The following is a 21,949-nucleotide window of genomic DNA, read 5'->3' as shown; positions in this document are numbered from 1 at the left end:
AAATGTATGAAGAAGCGAGCCCCTCGATAGTCAGGTAAGTTAAATAGAAACGTTTTTCACAGTCTTACGGATTCTGGATGTAGCAGATAAGTTTAAGTAGCTTAAATAGAATACTTACATGAGGATATCATACATGAGAATCACCAAAATCTTCAAGGGAAAATGTTAATGTGTAACATCCATGGTTTGGGAATTGGAGACAGAGAATGTATTGTTTTTTCTACAAATCTATAAACCAAGTTCTCTCTATTTTCTTATTTATCCATTTATAGACAGTTGCTGGTAGTGTCTGTGTTTGTATATATATATATATATATATATATATATATATATATATATATATATATATATATATACACACACACACACACACACACACACACACACACACACACACACACACACATACATAAGATTTCTATATATATGTAGTGTGTGTGACCAGCAACTGTCTATAAATGAATAAATAAGAAATGCCACACAGTGTAACTCATTACAGCAAGTGTAGTTGTCTTTATTTCCAAGACATGTAGCTGCTGTCCTGAAGTCTTAGCGTACAAACACACTACAGGATGCAAGTGGACACATGTAGCGAGTGTTCATAATAGGTTTTAAGTTTAAGTCTTCAATACTTTTGGATAAAAAATATTTTTATTATCGTGACAAGTCTATTGTAGAACTCTGTCCTATATAATAGTATCACAATAATTATGTAGTGTCTAGAGTAAAACTGTAACTCAGAACTCAAATAACTCAACTACAGCAAACAGAAAAAAAAAAAAATCTATTCGTCTGTTTAAATAATAATGCTTTACATGTATGGAAATAAGATATCCATTAGGCACAATTTGCACACTAGCTAATTAATCAAAACTGCCTTCAATAAAATAACTCATCAGTTAAACAGTTGTGAATACTCCCCATTAGCCTTTGATATTCAGATCTCGCTCAAAGATAATAATATAAAATTAAATGTACATGATTTGACCTATGAAGGAAGAATTACAATACAACAGCTCTGTTTTACAAAGTTTGGGCAGTGTGGTGGGCTGTGACCTAATCAAAGTTCTTCCTTTTTGACAGCAGTGCAAAGTCACTTGCCATGGGAGTAAGCCAAGGCCAGTCCCATAGAAAGATCCCAAAAGCACATTCACTTTAATTTAATAGTGTCTAAACTTCTTTCTCAGCAGGCTTATGCGAACACTGTTAAAGGCAATTGACTTCAGACTTGACTTAGGTAGGCAATCAAAATGTCACCAGCCCATTTTTTTTTTTTTTTTTAATCAAGCAATGAAACCGTCATGGAACATTGTGTTTTGTCGATACACACAGGAAATGAAAAAAAAAAATCTATCAACAGTTTCCTTTTAATACGGCAGCCTCTCTTCCTCCGCGTAAGCAAGCACATCACTCCACTTTGCAGTCACTGCTTCAAGATGAGCTGCAAGGGGACTAGTTATACCCAACACATATACAGTACACATCAGTAGATGATCCTTTAATATATCATCACCATCCAAGTCTTCATAAAACTACTACAGTACCCAGATTTCTTAATTTCATGAACAACAGAACAATGCAGTGCAGTGTACAACGTACACGACTATAAACCATGCCACAAATGTATTGGGATACAAAGCCGTTTCTGTAGTTCTACATGCATTTTTTAAATTATGTTTTGCAGTCTATTGTACACAGGGTTAAAAGACATCCATGCAAATAGCGTAACAAAAAAATTAATTGCTTCAATAAAATAGAAAAGAAAAAATGTCAAATGTAAAGGAGACAGGTCTATAAAGAAAATAATGGAACAGAAGAAATGCAATAGCCAGGTTATCAAGGCTTCCCAAACCCACTGAAAAGTGCATGAGTTAATTAAACTTATCTTACCTCTATCATTATATGAAAGGCGTGCTTGTGAAGGAAAAAAAGAGGCAAAAGAAATTACTGTTTCAAGTGAGGATGAAATTAAGGTAGCTAAAATGGCTTAGGTAGATGATGGATGAGCTGGGTTGGAAACAGTCTTCGACTGAATCAATTCCAACTCCCTGACCCCAGTTTAGTGTATGAAAAATTGAAACACGATGACAAATATCTCAGCCTCGTTGTAGATGCACAGGAAAAACAGCTTAATGTGATGCATTGGAGAAAAGAATATTGTTAGAAGTGACACACAGAACTGAATGAAAGATGGAGAATAAAGTGTTTTAATCTTATTTTAGACAGAGCCATAAATCCATGCTCTTTATCACTTAAAAAAAGACCATTTATAAAGTTGTATGTTGCCTTTATGAAATCAATGTCTGGAAAGTTGTTTCTAAAAAAATATTATTGGTTGCTGTTTAAAGATTACAAAAAAGTAGCAATACAATATGTACAATACAAGACAGGCCATTGACCAAACAGATATTCTTCCTTGGATATACAGTCTTCCCAGTTACCTGCACTGCGGCCACTTGCTCTTTCCAGCCAATAACCTGTGAAATACTTGTGAATGACAGAGTCACCTTCAATAAGCCGCCACCTGTACCGTGCTGCCACAAAGGTTCAGTCCCTTTGGTGACCGTTCAATCCAGACTTCCCTGTATAGACATTTTAAAGTCCTATTTATTTGTTACTGGTGTAGTGCTACACTGAACTTGCAATACAATGCGTGTGACGGTATGCAGGTCACGGTACAATGCGTAACATGATGCAGTGCTTTGAAGGCCCTGATGTCCTAGCTTAGAATGATTCGTAGATTCGTACATTCCAGGAATCTAAACCAGTCTAAAAGCTGGCTAAATGCCCAATGTAATCGGATTCAAAACAATCTATACACTTCTACCACGGCACTTGGATTTTACCTCGACTTGGGTTACATGCAGGACCCCCACTCCCACTTTCAAGCTACAATTCGATTCAAATCGGCATGTAAACAACATTGCTGCAGAGCCACTAAAGTAATTAAATTAAAGTCTTGCCTTGGCTCTTTTTTCCCCAGCAACCCAACCCCATGACTTATGATGGATCCTTTTGCCTTGTATCCAACAATAACATCTCAAAGTGCAGGGTTCATAAAAATAAAAACCCCATGAATGACCTTTTGCTTAAATAGCCTGTTCTATACTACACATCCACCCCCTCATGCCAAAAACCATCTGATTTACACTCTCACTTTTAATGTACTGTACTTTGAAATACCCTTTTTTCAAAGGTTGTTGCCATGCTTATAAATAAATATATTCAATATTGCTTCTGGTAAAACAGCTATAAATAATTCTGTCAAACTATTAAAGGCATCATATTCTTCCTACCATATATATGTTTGACACTGCTTGTTGATCTGGTCTCATTATTTACATAATATCTATTAAAAATCCTTTCAACATTAATCTTAGTAGAAGTGAGTTAAAAAATTCCGAAATGTAAACCCTTAGATAAAGCTACGGGAACTTCAGCTCCACTGATATATTCTTCCACAGAGATTCTGTGTGAACTACTGGGAAGACGGTGTGAAAGCTGTCTTACCTTTGAGAAAAAAAAAAAAAAATTACAATAGACATTTGAAATCTGTTGGAAATTCATATATACAATAAAAATAAAATAAAATAAACAAATGAAGCAATTACTGCAATTTCCAGAAATCGGACTCTTTCAAGGCAGACTCTTTCCAATATAATTTACAATTTCTACTGTTCAATGCAACACGACTTCACGAGAAAGCTAACACTGTGCTCGGGGTGGTGAGTCTGGTGAATGATCACCAGGATTTTGTTTTGCAGTGGGGTTGGGTTGCTGGTGATGGATTGAGAATCTTTCCATATAGCTGATATTTTTTATTGTCCCACGTTGTTGAATATTTAATTTTGGGGGGAAACAAACACCTAAAACCACCTCCCTAGCTATGCCACTGTCTAGTAGTGTACATAGTTCCCATATCTTACAAGTATGATGATATTTGATTCTCTACAATTGAAAACTTGGTCAGCAGGGGCAGTAATACATTGTATGCTTAAAGAATATCCATCTGACAAGCTGTGCAATTCATTCATTACTTACATTTATTCAGCCAACCTGGGTGAATATCTGTCGCTTTAGCAATATTCTGTTTGTAGCCATGAAGATACAGGGGAACCGGTTTACAGACCACACTCTGTGTGGCTGTTAGAAGAGAGTCTGAATATTTTAAGATTAAAGAGATAAGTGAGGCACACGTTATCAAACATCGGCAGCTCTGCCAGGGTTCTTCTGTGCAGTTTTATACACAAAACTAATTTTAAATTCACTGTAACTGCTTTCAAAAATCGCAGTGCATTATAGTAGTTCGCTCTGTAGACATAAAGCATAGTACAGGCACTGGTGTGTGTCAATATGTTGCACTTTTGTGTAGAGTTGGATTTAAAAAAGGATGGTATTATGATAATGTATCTCAGCTGTATGTGTAAGTGATCAACAGATGTCAGTGACTGATTCCGATTCTGAGCCTAAACCCAGAGCATGTTAGTTTAAAATAGTTTAAAACCAGCAAAAACTATTTGGAATAGTAAACAAACTGCTCATATATGCAACAAACAAGTCTCTTACCAATATTATACTATTTTATTTATTTCAGAAATGCATTGACATTACCTAATGCAAAGGACGTTTAAACCACGGTTTCCAGAAAATGAAGAAAACAGAGTCAGAAACGGGAGGGGGTGACGGAGAGCCCTGCCCCTATGTATACTTGTGTGCTATTTGTATGATTTATTGTATTATTTTTGTATTTGTATTATGATTTAAATTATATATGGTGGCGAGAAGCCATGTGTAGTGGAGGAGATTTGTGCTGACTGTCTGGTGCATGTGTGGTTCTGCAGGAAGAGGGCAGATACCCCGTGACACTGGTGGAAGAAGTCAGTGTAAATAGACAAGGCAGGAACGCCAGCGGTTGAAGAGAGGACGAAACTGGCAAGCACGGCTGAGGAAGACAGCCCGCCTTAAACAAATAAAATAAGAATTAAAATAAAGTATTACGTACTCAAGGGGACGTGTGTAGATACACACGGAAATCTGGCCACCCCAGTGTATAGACAATAGCCGAGCGTAGGGTGGAGACCCAAGAAGACTGGCATAGCGGCAGTGAAGGCATTACGTGAGCAGCACTTCTGTTTTGTAGTTTTAGTACTGTGTTTTATTTTCCCTTTTTCTTTCATCTTTGGTTTCATTATTAGAGCACCTGTGAGTGCGCCAGCACTGAACTGTCTACCAAAATTGGTATTCCTGTGGACCTGTACCGTTGCTGGTATTCAGGCCACGGACAACAGCGCCCTCTGCAGGCTAAAACAAATCATTAAAAAAGAAAAATAAATAAATAAAACTAGGTACATGTGCAGTGTTTACAAATACACTTTTCTGTCTCCCGTGACAGTGAATACCCACACCCTTCCACACCATGTTTTGATTTATTTTAGCAAGGACGAGCGAGGTGCTGCCCGCCACATTATTTGTTATTGTTACATTATTATTGTTTTTTATTTTAAAAACCTTGTGAAGATGCATGACTGATCAGCTCTCGACTGTTTAACTAGCTGAAAGTCACGCACAGTTATTAAACTCGTACAGACTATGGCTGAGGGGTAATAAGATAATTACTAGCTTGTAAACCTATAATATAAAAGCCTGCAGCTCTTCTTGTTCATGGAAAGTATGTTCGGAGTTGAGAACGAGAGTGGAGACAGGAGGAAACAGAGAGAACAATTGCTACGTATGCTGGTTTTGCAACCAGCATACTACTTGTTGCTGTTTACTGTTTAGTTGTTTGGCAATGTGCCTTTGGTTTTATGCAGTTTTCTTTTGTTTAACTCTTTTATTTGTTTAGTTAATAAAACGCTGAGCGCCGTAGCGTCTCAGTCTTGCCCTGCCACTACCTGTTTGTTTTGATTTAATTTGCCTGGTCTGACGTCACCCCTGCAGCCATCCAGCTCACAGAGCCTCTATATTTTACCCAACTGCAGAAAATGACTACCCTAATTAAATAGTATCAGTTAAAGAATAGAATGAGTTAAAGCTTTGTGGAAAGGTAATTCTGAACTGAACTGTCTCATAAATAAAGTAAGGTTGAAGTTAAAAGAACTCAAGGATCCCCTTCCCTCTTTCTTTTCTGAAAAGTGCATATTACAGTATAATAAACAGACAGAGCAACATTTTCTGGAATACATTAGGCTATATCTGTAAAAGTGTTGCTAACAAATAGCTTCTTTGTATATAGTTCTGTAACCTCCATTTTCCCTGGAGCTATTAAAATGTCAGGCGCAACCTACATATTTCACAGCATTAGAGACAGGCTGTTTCCACACCAAACATAATACTGTGTCTTTGTTAACTAAGAACACACCCTCATAAATGTGCTTATAATCATTTCAGATGGGAATGCAGCTATTGCTACTTTTGAATGCTCTGCATGGGTTTAATGTTTTACTGCAAGCAGTAATATACATTAATATGGATGTATACGCATGCATTAAATAATGTAAATGGTTTGTTAAGCATGTACATCTCAATTCTGATCTCACCTGTTTGGTAAGTTAAAACTTTGACTAAAAAATCAGCAAAACATGAAATACTGTGTATCAGCTGAATGGTCTGCATGGTCCTCAAAACACTAGAAATAACAATTCAGAATATATTGTGAGGGCTAGTATTGTTGTTTGGCACTGGTATTGTAGTCATCATGTTATCTACCCGAATATTGGAAGTTCAATTATAGTTTACTACGCTCACATTCAGACACTAGTGACTAGAATATTATTAAACTTATGCTTATAAAAAATGTTAGTGTAAACCTGATATCACTAACATAACAAACAACTTTAACAGCTTTGGCTGTTAAATTCAATTTGGGTATTAAATGCAACAACAGCCATTTTAAGTGTTTATCTAATTCAATCATAGCATACTTTACAATTGCAAGGTCCAAACTTAGTTTGAGAAAACAACAACAAAAAGGCATACTGTAAATAACTCATAACCTCACATTTGTGGTTCGGTCAGGATACACATTACAATTCTATTTATTTACTGTGCTCTTCTACGAAACAATTATACTTCTAAGATGGTATTTTTTTCAACTTTTCAATTTAAAACAGAGAACAAACTTGTAAAGCATTATTGTGTTATTATGCATAAAACATGCATAAAATTAGGTTTCTATATGTTATACTGTGCTGTAGTTTATTTGATGGAATAAACAAACAATCAGTGCATCAAACCCATACCTGTCAAGATCCCAGGACAGCTGACCAGGAGATTTTGTGTAACGGATAGTGTTAAGCGAGTAACGAGGCACGGGGGGAGGGTGCAGGACTGGGTGAACCACCTGCTGCAAGGGGGTCTGGAAATTTTTATAAAATATAGAGGCTCAGTGATGCATTCTGGTGTCTTTTGAGATGACCATTGGCACCCTTGATTCTTGGTTTTGTGGTGCATGTTATAAGTGGCAGACTTGCAGTCACTCAAGACTCTGTCACTGATGTCAGAATCATAACAGCGGGTCCCAATATTAAGCGAGTCTCGGCCGGGAGACTGGGAGATGGGTCCTGGTCAAATCTGGAGACTTGACAGGTATGCAAACCAAATAGCCTTACGTGAATCTACTGATGAAGACAATAACACACAAAAGCCTTTTTGTTCACATTCACAAATAAACAATGCCCTTTTAAATAATAGTTTAACGGCAAAATAATATATTTTTTAAACTAATGTGCTTCATTATAAATGTTATGTATATGTCATGTTTTATTTGCAGTAAACTGAACATCATTATGTAAAATGAAGTATTAGTGCACACAAGACAAATACTTGTTAGGCTTTTTTCCCTTTCTTGGCAGACTGATGTTCATGTACTTTATTACTAGGAAGTATATTAGTAGAGTTCTTAGCTACAGAATGACATTATAAAGCTACTTATGCACTCATATTTTTACACACAGTATTTTATATTAAAATATTTAATGTTAAACATAAATATTTTAAAATTTGAAACGCTAATATTTTTGGTAAAATAAATGCATGAATAAACAAGAGAGGCACTTACTTGAGTCGGAACTAGTACTGGAGGATATGCCAGTTTGTGATGCCTGTACATCCAGAATGAGAAAATGACAATGATGGCTATCCCCATGATGGGCAGCAATGAATACAGCAGTATGTTAAACAGCTGGGGCTTCCGTGTAACCGGGTTGGATGTTGCTGTAAAAACACAAGGATTTACGCAAATTACATTTTTATTCACATACAGATAGAAAATTAAGCCATCTAAATAAAAACCATGCTAAAGTACCCTTAAAAGTATATTCTCATTTTCCCATAGTTTACACAGATAATCTATATACATATAATACTTTATACACACAGTATATTACAATAAAGTTTATCAACATTTGTATGCTATTCATTTATGGTACAGCATACACTTTTGAGGTCTGACATAACTACAACTACAGATAGTCTTTTCCTATATACACACAGAGAACATTCAATGACTCTGGAACCTTCCATATTAAAAGGTCCAACCTGGAAGTACTGTATTGGCAGGGTTCTGCAACATCTCCCTCCTGACCTGAAGCTGTGTAAAGCCATCAATAACACCAACCCAAAATCGAATCTATGCACTGCTCCATTCGCGGTGCTTTATCTACTGTAGCAGTCACCCGCACCCCACAAATCCCCTGGTGGGTTTTTCATTGACCAGTACTGTAACATGCAGATGCTGTTTGAAAATAGATATCGACAGAACAATACAAAATAAGCAGCATAAGATATTCTTTTGTAAATGTTCTATGTTTAACACTGGGATTAGAGATGTGCTTTGTTGTCAGTCACAATGGAATGTATATTTGTTTTATTTCAAATATGCACAAAACACACCAGTTTGTACAGTATGTTTCCTAAACCATCGGAAAAATGTGTTTAACGTTAACTTTAAACATCTAGTATGTTACACATTTAATAATACTCTAAAAAAAAAAAAAAAAATATATATATATATATATATATATATATATATATATATATATATATATATACACACTAATATTTCAATTAACTTCTACCTTAAAAATAATTATTTATATTAAAAACAGAACTGACTATCCCCAGTGAGGCGCATAACTAAATAATGTAGGCCCTACATTTCCCTCTGCTGTTTTATTTCAATCCCAGCATGCAAGGTTTGAAAACACTTATTTCAAAGCAATATACTGAGAAAAGACACTGGCAACCTGACATTACTACTGAAGGAATCCCACCAGGCAGATGATAAACTGTAGTCCTGTTAAACAGAAGGGAAGAAAAGTTCTCGTGTGATGTTAAATCTAGCATTGAGAATGCACTGCATTCAAATATGAAGGATTACAAATAATCTGGGATACTGTTTATAAATAAAATAGTAATCACAGTAGTAACACAGTAATCATTTGTTTTTAAGGGCAGTATACCAGGAGGTAAACATTCCAAATTGTAATAAACAATGAGGCCTGCCTATTGAATGTTGAATATGGAATGTTTACCTATGACTTTACTGTACCTAAAAGCAAATCATCGCTGTTATACACCATTATTTTACAGAAAAGTAACTTAAAATGTATTCAGATTACTTTGTTTTGATTTTTTCTTTGTTCTGATACCTCAATAAATCTAGAATAAAATTTTAGGGTTTTACTTTTCTCTGTTTGTGGTAGTCTTTGTATAAGAGATGTCATCTTGTGCCGTTTGCAGGACCGTGAAGCAAAGCTGACATCTGTACACATTTTTGGAATTTTAGCAAATATTTTACTTTGATTGGTTGATTTCTGATATGTGACTTATAATACAGTAATCAAAAGCTGTAGTGTATCATGGCATGTCCTACGACAATGAAATAATCTGATCGGTTGTAAAGGCTGTGATGTGTATAATAAAGATTATTAAAGAGAATCATAGGACTGGCTCAGACAAGTGCTATTTACAACACAATTTAAGTGTTGTTTAATTTATCCCAGAAAGATAACTTAGGCATTGGAAACTAAGCTAAAACTACAGCACTATTACATTTCTTACAGCAGTAGTTAATCTCCAATATTCTGGTTAAGTGTAGGGTTTAAGTGGGAGTACAGTGTATAGTATAAAACCAATTCCATTTGGAGCAGTTATGATTATGCAATCTACAGTATATGATATATCAATCTGTTCTTCACATTAATAACACTATGTAACACAATTTTTGTTCCGGGTAGTAAGTGTTATTTCCTAATTGCTTATGCCTCAAAAGTATAGAAAATGGCTATTATTCCCCACAAACTTTGCTTTTGTGACCAGGACAGTGATATTTTGAAATTTACCTATTTCCAATGAGAAAACGGGCGACTTTGTGTCTTTTCGTTCACATAAAGTCAGAAACAAACAACACATGAATCCAAATTAACATGTATTTATACTAAAGTAATACAAAAATGACTACAAAAGATTTAGAAGTGAGTAGTTTTTCGAGATTTACGATTATACTGTAAATCACTTTCACGAATCAGCCCCCAAATGTAGTCTCCCATCATGTTCTCGTTATACTGCCCTTGGTAGCGGCGTTCAAAGTCCAGTATATCCTGGTGGAAGAGCTCGCCTTGCTCCTCCGAGTATGCTCCCATGTTCTCCTTGAATTTATCAAGATGAGCATCAAGGATATGGACTTTGCGGGACATCCTACAGCCCATTGTGCCGTAGTTCTTCACCAGAGTCTCAACCAGCTCCACATAGTTTTCGGCCTTGTGATTGCCCAGGAAGCCCCGAACCACTGCGACAAAGCTGTTCCAAGCTGCTTTCTCCTTACTAGTGAGTTTCTTGGGGAATTCATTGCACTCCAGGATCTTCTTTATCTGTGGTCCGACAAAGACACCGGCTTTGACCTTTGCCTCAGACAGCTTAGGGAAGAAGTCTTGAAGGTACTTGAAGGCTGCCAACTCCTTATCTAGAGCTCTGACAAATTGTTTCATAAGGCCCAATTTGATGTGCAGTGGTGGCATCAGCACCTTCCGGGGGTCCACCAGTGGCTCCCACTTTACGTTGTTCCTCCCCACAGAGAACTCGGTCTGCTGTGGCCAGTCCCGCCTGTGGTAGTGCGCCTTGGTGTCCCTGCTGTCCCAAAGGCAAAGATAGCAGGGAAACTTGGTAAAACCTCCTCTGAGGCCCATCAGGAATGCCACCATTGCAGCCTCTTGATGCCATCTCAGAAAAATGCAGATATGTATCCACTTAGGCAGCTGGAACTAAACTCCACTGGTGGGCTTAAGGCCCCTGTATTTATACTAATATTTATATTACTGGAAAGTTCTAGAAGTTACTCCAAGTTTACTCAGCGCTGAATCTATCTGGAATGTTCTGGAAAATAGGTACATTTCAAAATATCACTGTCCTGGTCACAAAAGCAAAGTTTGTGGGTAATAATAGCCATTTTCTATACTTTTGAGGCATAAGCAATTAGGAAATAACACTTACTACCCAGGAACAAAAAAAAAAAAAAAAAAAAATGTGTTACACGGTGTAATGGGTTTAAGAATTTTAAAACACAATCACATTATTTTATCCCAGATTTCACTGAGAAATTGGTGCATATCATCTCTACTCTTGTTCCGCTAACTGGATTTGTAAACAGGCAGTAAGTAATGGATTTTATGTTTTCATATTTGCCAGCTTTGAAAAGAGGCCAAGTCTGCAACAGGTCTGCAACTTCAGTTGCAGTGGAGAGAACTTTGATCTGGCATTATTTACTGCAATGTGGGCTGTCAACCATTTGCTGAAACTAACTCCAAGACACTCTACCTGTATGGAGAACTAATACAGCAGTCAAGAGGCAGTAAAAAAAAAAAAAAATAATACAATACAAAATCAGTTTCAATGTTTACTATAAAATAAAAAAATAAAAACACATTCGATTAATCATGCAGCTTCCTATATTAAAAAAAACAAATTGGTAATTCAATCACATTAAACTACTGTATATACAATGGGTGACACCTAAAATGACTACCTGCACAAGTCTGTATGAAGTAAACTAATATTATTAGCATATCAGCTTTTTTTCTCTTAATGTAATTTCAGAAAATGGTCTGCAATCTTTTTACAGATAGTTCAGATAGTGTTCAGTAAATGCTACCTTCTGCACTCTAGATAAAAAAGGCAATGTGAGAGAACACTGGCAATTTCTGCTATTAATCAAATTGGGAAAAGGACTAATTGACATATAACAAGATATTTACAGTATATGAAATCTATATTATTAATATTAGTATGCGGCAAAGACAGAATGCATTCATGAAAAACAAAAAAATAAACTGCATTTGTGAAAAACACAAAACTACAGTATCAAGTTACTCATTTTACATCATAAATATACCTCAGAGATATTTAATGATTAATGGCATCATAAATCAGACACCGTTTTTATGCAAACTGAAGGGCACTTCTTTGGTATTCATGAAAATGATCCATAATTGATAGAAAATTCATATTTTATGCACAGTATTCATATTTAAATGATTTGGATTAAGACATTAATTGATAAGAACCCCTTCAAGGGCAGTGGAGTCAGCATTTTTAAAATATTCTCACATACACAGCAGAATGTTAACTCTATTTAAAACGATCCCATTACCTTTCACATAAAACCAGTACAGTAATTTGATTTTCCTTACAGGCAAAAATCAGCAATAAAGGTTCTAAAAAACAAACAACAACATGAAGGCATTTCGGGGAGGAAAAGGCCACTGTTTAGAATCATTAGAAAAATATCCAGATGATTGTTTGAGCGTTTTATTAGATCTTTTTGCAAGAAATGATGGCACCTCATTGAACTAACAGTCCCAGTCCCAGCAACATTATTACATGAAAGAAATATACAGCGTTTCTAATATGTTAATACCTGAAATGGCAGGTATTTTTTCTCTACTGCTGACTAAGTTGAATTAAACATAAAATGATACGCCTGGAGCAGAGAATAAAATTTCAGAATTTAGGTCAGGTTCTTCATCATCCACAAAATGTTCCTGATCAATGAAAACTTCTTAACACTGTCAGTGTAAGGAAGCGCTACACATAATAATAATGCATTTGTTAAAAGTGAACTTGACAGTAGAATACAAAGATGCAACTAGGTAACATCAGAAAAGTGCACTTTTTTTCCTTAAATCTAAATGTAGGATTAAATTGAATGTGCCATTATAATAAGATACAGTACAGGTGACTGAATGCAACGTGAAACCAACTATTAAGATATCATTACTAAAAACCAGAAAGGCCAGGAAAATATTACAAGCCAAAATATTCAACAGTCCCCAAATGTTTAATACTGTATTTTGCTGAATTGTTGGAAAATCAATAACTAACTTTGTACTGTAAATAATTGTTGACTTATTAAATGGTTTTTTTTGAGCAAGTTAGTGCAGGTACACAAAAATGCAAAACAACACTGATATACACACACTGGACATAAAGCTTGCACTAACAAATCCCCTAGATGAGAAAACACAAATAAAGTAAACAATGAGTATACAGTAATTTTATTCATGGATGGTAATGCCAGCTACAATGACTATTATATGATTGTATAAAGAAAGTACTGATTTCTGAAATATGCTGTAGAGTAAATCAGCAGTGAAAGCAAATTGACTGTATTGGCAATACCAAGCACTTTATGGTAATTATCTTAAAGGCAGACTTGGCAACATAACAAAACATATTTGCATAAATCTATTAGTTCTGTAGCGTGTCGGCAAGGCAGAAGAAAATCAGCAGAGACAATCTTTTATTTATGCCATTCTCAGAGGCAGTTTCAGAGTCCACAACTCTCACAGCAACACTGCTTCCAGGAACAAAGACCCAAACTGGCAGGCACAGCCCCTTCTTATTCCCTTGGTTCCACCCCCTAATACGCAAATGATGGTGTGGAACCCCACTCACCTGCTATTGGCCCTACACCTGAACATGACCCAATCAGAACAGACATTTTAACAGCCAATCACATTACAGCAAACTAGAGCGTCAGTACAACACAGTGAACGTTACAGTACAGTAGCGGTTTCACTTTTGAGACTCAACATATCTACTTTTCAGATTATAATGTAAGTTGTGCACCATTCATGTTTACTTTTACATTATTTAAAAGGTTGTAATATCAGGTAAGTAGAGTTTTTTTTTTATAGAAAAGTTATCAGTACAGTATTTTTAAATACTGTCTAATTCTCTTGAAGTTATGGGAAAGTCTTAAAATAGATAAAGTGAGTAGAATGTATTGATCCCCAACTTTTGAACTCATGTTACTGTAGGTATACAACATGTCTTTGTTAAGGAGTGCTAAAATAACCATGCAGTTTGATTCTGAAATAAGAGAATTTGAAACTTACGCTGAGTGCCCAGAGTTTCTGGGGTATAAAAAAACCTCTCATTACACATGTTGCCTTCACAGCAGCAGAAAAACACATCCGGGCTTTCTTTCTTTTCCACACAGTCATTTCTGTAAAAGTTTAAGAGATGTAATTAAGCAGTACTCAAGATGATTACCCCAAAACAGACTACTGGTACTCATTTTTTTTTTTTTTTGCAAAATACATTTCAAATTTTCTTTTGCTACAAATGTATTGCTGGAGTAAAAAGGTTCCAGTAGTGCGATCGGTTTCTTGCTTTCCTGCTAGAGGATCTACTAAAGTTCTTGAACAACTAGCACTTCACTCGGATATTTAGAAAAAACAACATACTTTTTCCTTCATGGATGTTGTTGGATACCCCACTGCTAACCAACGTTAAAACTGTCAATGTTAAGATACCAAAGTTACACTTCAGAAAATACTTTAAACCTATGGGTTTTTTTGTAATGTTTACATACTAAACCACAAAAATGTGTTCTAAGTCCTACAGTTTCCATGTCTTCTAAGACTGTTCAGTACAGCTGTACCGGTAGCAAAGCAATGCATCTGCTTGAGGATTTTTAGTATATTTATCAACATTTTCTATTTAGGCCCTATATGAAGAATTCTTTCATTGGTATGGTAGTCTGTTGAAAAGAAAGGAAGGCTGAACCACACTCCTTCCATATCAAACTAGAAAGATTTTCTATTTTAAATCCCATCCTAATTTTTGAGTTTGGCCTTAAGGACCTACTGTATGATGGCTACTACTCAGTTATTGGACAATCCAACTGTACACACTTGCTTAATGGTAAATGTGTACCTCCAGCCTGTATGTTGCGTTTACGAAAAGCAATCGATCGATTAATTGAAAAAACTGTACCAAGCCTACAAAATACATTATTATTACACTTACTTCACATCTAATTCAATGCACTTTTAAGCTGTTTAAAACATGTTTGATCAAGCTTCGAGTATACAGATAGAGTATTTCATTAATAAGACAAAAACATGACTACTTAGCTACATGTAATAAAAAATGAACCTGTCATAGCAGTTGATGTCATCCAGCCAGCAGCCTTGCTTGACGATCTCAATAGATCCGGAAATGTTTTTCCATGTAGCAAAACAGTGTCGTCTTTTATCTTTCTCACCAAAACAAGGTTCAATGCCGCTGCGATTTGTTCTGTCCTTCTCCCAGTTGGCATTGTGGAAAATACACTCTTGTGTCTCTGATCGACCAAGGATTGCACCTATAAGCAAGGAGAAAAAAAGGGTAGTAATGTAAACATTAAAATGTTTTGTGTTTCAAGTGACTAGTGCATTATCCTTTCCCTTTGACTGGTTAACTAAACGTGACACCAATAATGGGCCAGTTACAAGATACTGTAACAAGAATTGGCAGACTTGTATCATCTGATGTTATGAAAATTAAGGTCATTTTTAGGCTACATAATGTAAAAACAAACAAAGTAATTGTACACATGTACAAATACAGTAATTTGTATTTTTTTATTATTTTAAATTGTGCTCCATAACAATATGCGAAATTAAATGTCACAGTGACGTACATGTTTAAAATGATGAATTAGTAAGCATCTCATCAGTATGAAACAATAAACAATCACCCACAGAGAAATGTTGTCAAATGTTGTTATCAAGCATGCTCTATATTATTGTACAGAGTTGCATTTCATTGTATTTGATTTTTACTTCGAACATGCCCTGGAAGTTGTTTTTTAGTCTGACAGTAAAGTACAGTACAGCAGTAACCCACAAATGGAAGTACATTAAAATCCAATCAAAAAACGAATGAACGAACAAATGCAAATAGTGCATTATCTAGAAGCAAGTCTTGTCAACATATGGTAAGAAAGATTATAAATCAAAATAGTAAGTTTGTGATGCTCTTTTGATCTTTTGGGAAATACTACCACTAAATATTTTAATAAGTATTTTTTTTTTTTTTTAGAAATAAAAGTAAACGACTTGTTTGTTTTCCTTACAGTTGGCTACTGTAATTCAACCCTCAACTGATTTCAGAAATCGAAATTGAATTAATTCAAGCACTGAAAAAAGGATGCAAAAAACAATGCAAGTTGATTTAATAAATGCACCTGCACCAGATGAAATGCATTTTAATAAATGAACACTGTTGTACTAAATGCCATTGACAGAGACTAATTTGAACTTCCATATGGCCTAAAATAAGGGCAAACCAAAATACTTTTCTTTTTTTGTTTTATTATGCATGCTTTACTGTTCACACATGCCAACTATATTTGATCTTAATGTACAACACCATGTCCCAGCATGCACGCTGTTCCACTATATTCACATGGCCTGCCTTTCTAAATCAAAGCGCCTTCATCTGTCCAGCTGACATTGCTATGAACTGAAGCCAAACACACCCTCTGGCACTGCTCCCAGAAACAGTTCCACTGTGGTTAAGATGTGTCACACGCTAAAGCACAACACGTACAGGACAAGGTCCATCAGTAATCATTAACAGAAAATATTTCCTATTCTGCTCCACAGAGCAGATGAATGTGTACTGTAATTAACTCTTGGTGGCAAAAGAGTAGTAATTGAACTCAGAATCTTTTGGGTGCTGCCTAATAAACGGATCAGTCAACATTTGTACAGTAGTTCTTCTTGAGAAAATCCACATTGACTGTACAAGAGTCCATGAATTCTATAACACTGCAACAAAACCACAGCAGCCTTGATATTTGTATTAACCAACTGGGGCATTGCTGCCAAAATAATTTCTTATGTAGCACTTGTAGAAGATCTGCAGTTTCCCTTTAAAACATCTGAATACATGTTTGTGTCTTTAAATAGAAGTTCAGTGGCTGTGTTTCAACACTGTAACATGATGAACAGCATTGCTTTTATAGGAACATTGCCTTTTTAACATATTACAGTACTGTGCTGTTAATTAAACAGATGGTAGAATAAACCCCCTGACCCTTGTCCAAGAGATCACTATACTAAGATAACAAGGCTTCAATAAAAAGCATACTCTATTTAAAGCACTACCATAGGGCAATACCATAAGATAGAGTGCATTTTTCAGTATTTCTGTAAATATTACTGACTGTCATAAAGTGCCCATTATTTTGACGCACAAATTTATACTGGCCTAATTGATACTGTACAAGTGGGGTTCTTTTTTAAATAAAAAAAAATTAAAGTACAGTAGATGTGGTTAAATACAAATAATTAGCATTATTGCCAATACTGTACTGTAACACAGACTTACTCTATCACTAATAAACTGTGTGGTTTGCTAATTGTATACGATTTGAGTTGAACACTTCTACACACAATTAATAAATACTGTATAATGCATTTCATAAAAAAAAAAAAAAAAAAAAAATATATATATATATATATATATATATTCTCTGCGGGGAAGCGTAAACATAAACACAGCTCCCCAACATCACACTGTAAACAGCACTGCTGTACTGTACTTACATAGCAACAGTGCCAATAAGCAAAACAGACTTGCTGCACAATAAATACATTTTAATTCAACATTGGTCTCTAGATACCATTTAAAAATAGTCCATCAGAAAACTTGCACATGTCAAAAGTGTTCACTCAACCGATGTTTGAACTCTTAATTCACCTGTCTGCCCTGCTTTGGCCTGGGTCATTTCCTGCAGAAAGGCTGCACACATTTCTGGCACCAATCCATAACCAGCCCAATCCGCACTGTGGGGCAACCAGAAAGAAAATCCAGGTTGCCCAGAGTGAAATTTAGGTTGCCCGAAAAAAAAAAAAAAAAACAACATTGCTATTTTCTGAAAATGTTTATTTACCAAGCAGACACCCTTATCCAGGCCAACAAACACGGAACATATAAAGCATCACTTTCAGTCACAGATATACATTGCATCTGTTCAGACTTTCATATAGTCTGGCCGACAAGCCCTTTCCCCTGCTCTCCAACATGTGTTAACTGCACCTGCAGCGTCATATTTATTCTGGCTTGGTCCACCTCCAGTCACTTTTCACTCGCTTCATACAACTGAATGTGTTTTTGGACATTTTGTTTTCTAAAATGTTTGGTTCCATTCAAGAACGGACCTCCAATCTCTGCCAGTGTAGGATAGCTTTGACACATGTTGCAGAACATTTTGTTATCGTCTTCATTGTATCCAAGCCACGAAAACTCATCTTTCCACTTAACCTGGAATTTGTGTTGCTGTTTCTCCACATAAGAAATCGCCTTCATCCCCTTTACCGGCAGCCTGTGGCACAGCAGAGACTGATGATGTCGAGGGGATACAATACTCTTGCTCACCGCTTTCCTTTGTTTTTTGGAAGGGGTGAATCCAAATTGAAAAAGCCTCTTCTGATTTTTTTTTACATACACGGTTATACTGGAGGGAACCGTGAGAATGTTGTGTTTCCGTCAATGTCCTGCATGTCTAATCGAATCAGATTATCAGATCGTCCACATGGGGAGCGAGAGAGGAGCAGCAGAAGTCAGTTTAAGTTTTATTTTTATATCTAGATAGTTTCTGATCTGATAATGAACACAATTGTGGTTGGCCGGTTCGGGCAACTAATTCTCTCTGTCTCCATTTTCAAGTTGCCCGAGGCTGAATTTTGGTTGCACCGGGCAACCATTAGTGTCAAGCCCTGCAACAGCTCTTTAATACCTCTAATGTTGGTCCTCTGCCTGGTCATTATCCTTCTGCTTCTTGCAGATCTCCACAGGAGAGTAAGATCTATGGTAAATTTGAGTATACTACAGTACCATACCTTATTGTGTCCACATTATGCAAAGAACATGAAAAAAAAAAACATGTATTAGAGTATATTTATAATTTATTAGAAAACTATTCAGTATCATCAGCCAATCAGCTTCCAGCTATAGCAGGCATTAATACATAGTAGAGGACTGCTGGAACGTCACCGCATCACTTATTAATCAAATTTAAAATCAATCCGTGCAAGCACCAGCTTTTTCATTCTGACTTGCTGTGTTTTTAAGCTTACAGCAGGTCACAGGTCACATCTACTGGACAGCAAACACTAAACAAAGACACATTTGGTCCAAATGTATTTTACTATTCACCAAAACCAGCCAATCAATACTCTGCACTGACAAAAGCAACCACTCCTGTACCTGTAACTGTCAAAGTCAACCAATCACAGCTCAGACAGGGCACCTTCCAACAACAACAAACCGATACAGGGACAGTTCAGTAATATTGTTCTATTCACATAATCTGGCAAGGTTCAGATAAACTACAAACAGCTCTGACAAGTAAAACAGTTATTTCTTTAATTAGTTTTAGTTATTTTTTCCAGTGTAATTATGTGTGATCTTTCATAAAAAAAAACATTGGGACTATTTTCTTAAAACTTTTCTCAGTGGAAGGGTACCCGACAATCATTACAAGTTCAAGGTAAATGTAGGTTTTAAAGGTTTTTTGTTTTTTTTGGAAAATGAGAAAAATCGCCAAAGGCGAAGGCGCTAATGAATGTCGAAGTCAACTACCACATGGTAGAGCCTTCATCGACAAGCACTATCACTTAAATAATGCCACTGTATAGTACATATTGTAGTCTACACTCACACTCCTGTAGACTACAATCAGAGTAAAAAATAAAAATCTATGAAAAACCTATTTAAATTCAAGCCTATCTAAAGAAAACTGATCTGTTGATTTAATTCTTGTTTTGCTGTTTAAAAAAAAACCACAAACATAAAATACAAAATACTGTAGGCTTTCAGTAACTACAGCAATGTTAATTTCTTTCTGTTCAAATGCAAACTATTAGACTACAGACTTATAATGTATAATAAATACACCAAGAATCGTTCTACTTATTATGTACTGTACTGCCTTAAGCAACTATGGCACTGCAAATCCCTGCAATTTGAATTGGTATTGTGGTTAGCCAAAACAACAATTTAAAAGAATGCATTTACTCTGTAACAAAACACATATTACAATAGATTAAGGTTATGACGCAAACATTTGGATTGATAATTATACCATTTGCAGTTATCATTTTGCAAATGTGACCAAACATTATTAACACAAAACACTTTACATGCAATCCTACTTCAAAGAATAAGCTCTCACATTGCCTTAATGTGGAGTAATCCTTTAATTCTGCTCTATAATGTGGGGGTGAGATGGGGATGAACTCGGTCACTGTAAAGACAAGAGGCAAAAAGTACATTTTTCTTCCAAATTTCAGTCTTTAAAATGCTACAAATTATCCACCAGTTGAAGGCAACTGAACTTAATTTGCAACAGTACCTAAAGTACATAATACAATCAGTAAACAGCATCTGCTGGTGAACAAAAAAGGTGTTGATTTCTTTCTTTATAGCTTCAGGGTTACTCTCTGCTGGTCATACAGTAATAATACTACCAGTACAATTGACAGCACGGTTACAGTATATTCAGAAGCGTAAAAAGACATCAATTAAAGTTTCAGCACTGCATCTGTATAGGTGCTGGCTACAGCACGTTTAAATATTTATATGGCTGGGTTGTGCCAAAGACTTACTGCAAGGATCTCAGTTGCTGTTACTGTCATACTTCGATTTCTTGTCTCTCTTGTGTGAGACTGTCTGGCTACCTTTAAAAGAGTGCTCGGCAAAGTCAAATTTTTCATGTGCATAGTGCATTCAAAAATCCCTTCAATATTTGGGTAATAAGGCACATCTAATTTTGGTTAAGATGAAGTATTAATATTAGAGCATGATAAAAGTGCTACAAGCTTTTTTGAAAATGTTACAACTGTGAAACTGTGCAGTAAACAGTAATACAACAGGAAAAAAAACTGATTCCCCTCACTGGACACTGAAAAAAAACTTTCTATACAGAATATTATACTGAATATACAAATCGTCCTACAGTACCGTAGAAAGGCTAACAGACCATGACCGTTCTCAGAAGCATATTTTTTATAGATTTCTTTCCACTATAAAAAACACTCTTTTTTTTTTTTTCAGTGCCCTAAAACAAACACTACTGCTGAAAATATTAATTAGTATTTGGGTTGTGAAAATGCTTCACTGCTACCACAAATGTCTAAAAGTTATAAAGGCATTTGAGACTGACAGGACAATGACATGGACTCCACAGAATCTAGACTTGGCAGACTTACCCCACTGTTCCAGCCATTAACCCTACACACCCATTTGCTGTATTGTTGCCAAATGTGATGGAGGGAGGTAGTAATCATATTTACAAGCCAGAACAACAGTGATGTAACTGGCAACAGCACAAAGCTTACCAGAAGTTACAGAAATACACAACTTAGAATAGTGCATCAAGATTTTTTTTACAGCTGTCATGGCATGTGTTAGCATTAAGACAATGGGGTCTATTCAGCTGATCTAAACAGTGACTGATGTAAATACCACCACTGTTTAAATAATGAATGAAGTGCCCAAGGCTATGGACATAATCCAACAGTGTGTATTAGTCCTTTGGTTGATTGATCTCTGTAAAAATCTGAAAAAATGAAGGTTCATATTTTACTGCCCATTTTAATGGTGATTTAAATGATGGCAG

The 21,949-nt window shown here is 35.8% G+C and overlaps 1 protein-coding gene across 2 annotated transcripts in view; it reads right to left on the bottom strand.

Moving 5' to 3' along the window:
- LOC121322327 (activin receptor type-2A) overlaps positions 1–21,949 on the bottom strand; it is a 44,186-nt gene that overhangs the window by 7,421 nt on the left and 14,816 nt on the right. Inside the window, exons 2-5 of one of the 2 annotated variants that reach the window (XM_041262140.1) lie at positions 15,436–15,643; positions 14,391–14,500; positions 8,057–8,211; positions 1,891–1,914 (exon numbers count right to left, since the gene is read on the bottom strand). In XM_041262140.1, coding sequence (XP_041118074.1) covers positions 1,891–1,914; positions 8,057–8,211; positions 14,391–14,500; positions 15,436–15,643 — 497 coding nt within the window. The remainder of the gene's footprint in view (positions 1–1,890; positions 1,915–8,056; positions 8,212–14,390; positions 14,501–15,435; positions 15,644–21,949) is intronic. The other variant, XM_041262141.1, reaches the window with a different exon arrangement.

Source organism: Polyodon spathula, chromosome 10, assembly GCF_017654505.1.
Source record: "Polyodon spathula isolate WHYD16114869_AA chromosome 10, ASM1765450v1, whole genome shotgun sequence".
Taxonomy (NCBI): domain Eukaryota; kingdom Metazoa; phylum Chordata; class Actinopteri; order Acipenseriformes; family Polyodontidae; genus Polyodon; species Polyodon spathula.
This window is presented reverse-complemented; position numbering and strand designations above follow the sequence as displayed.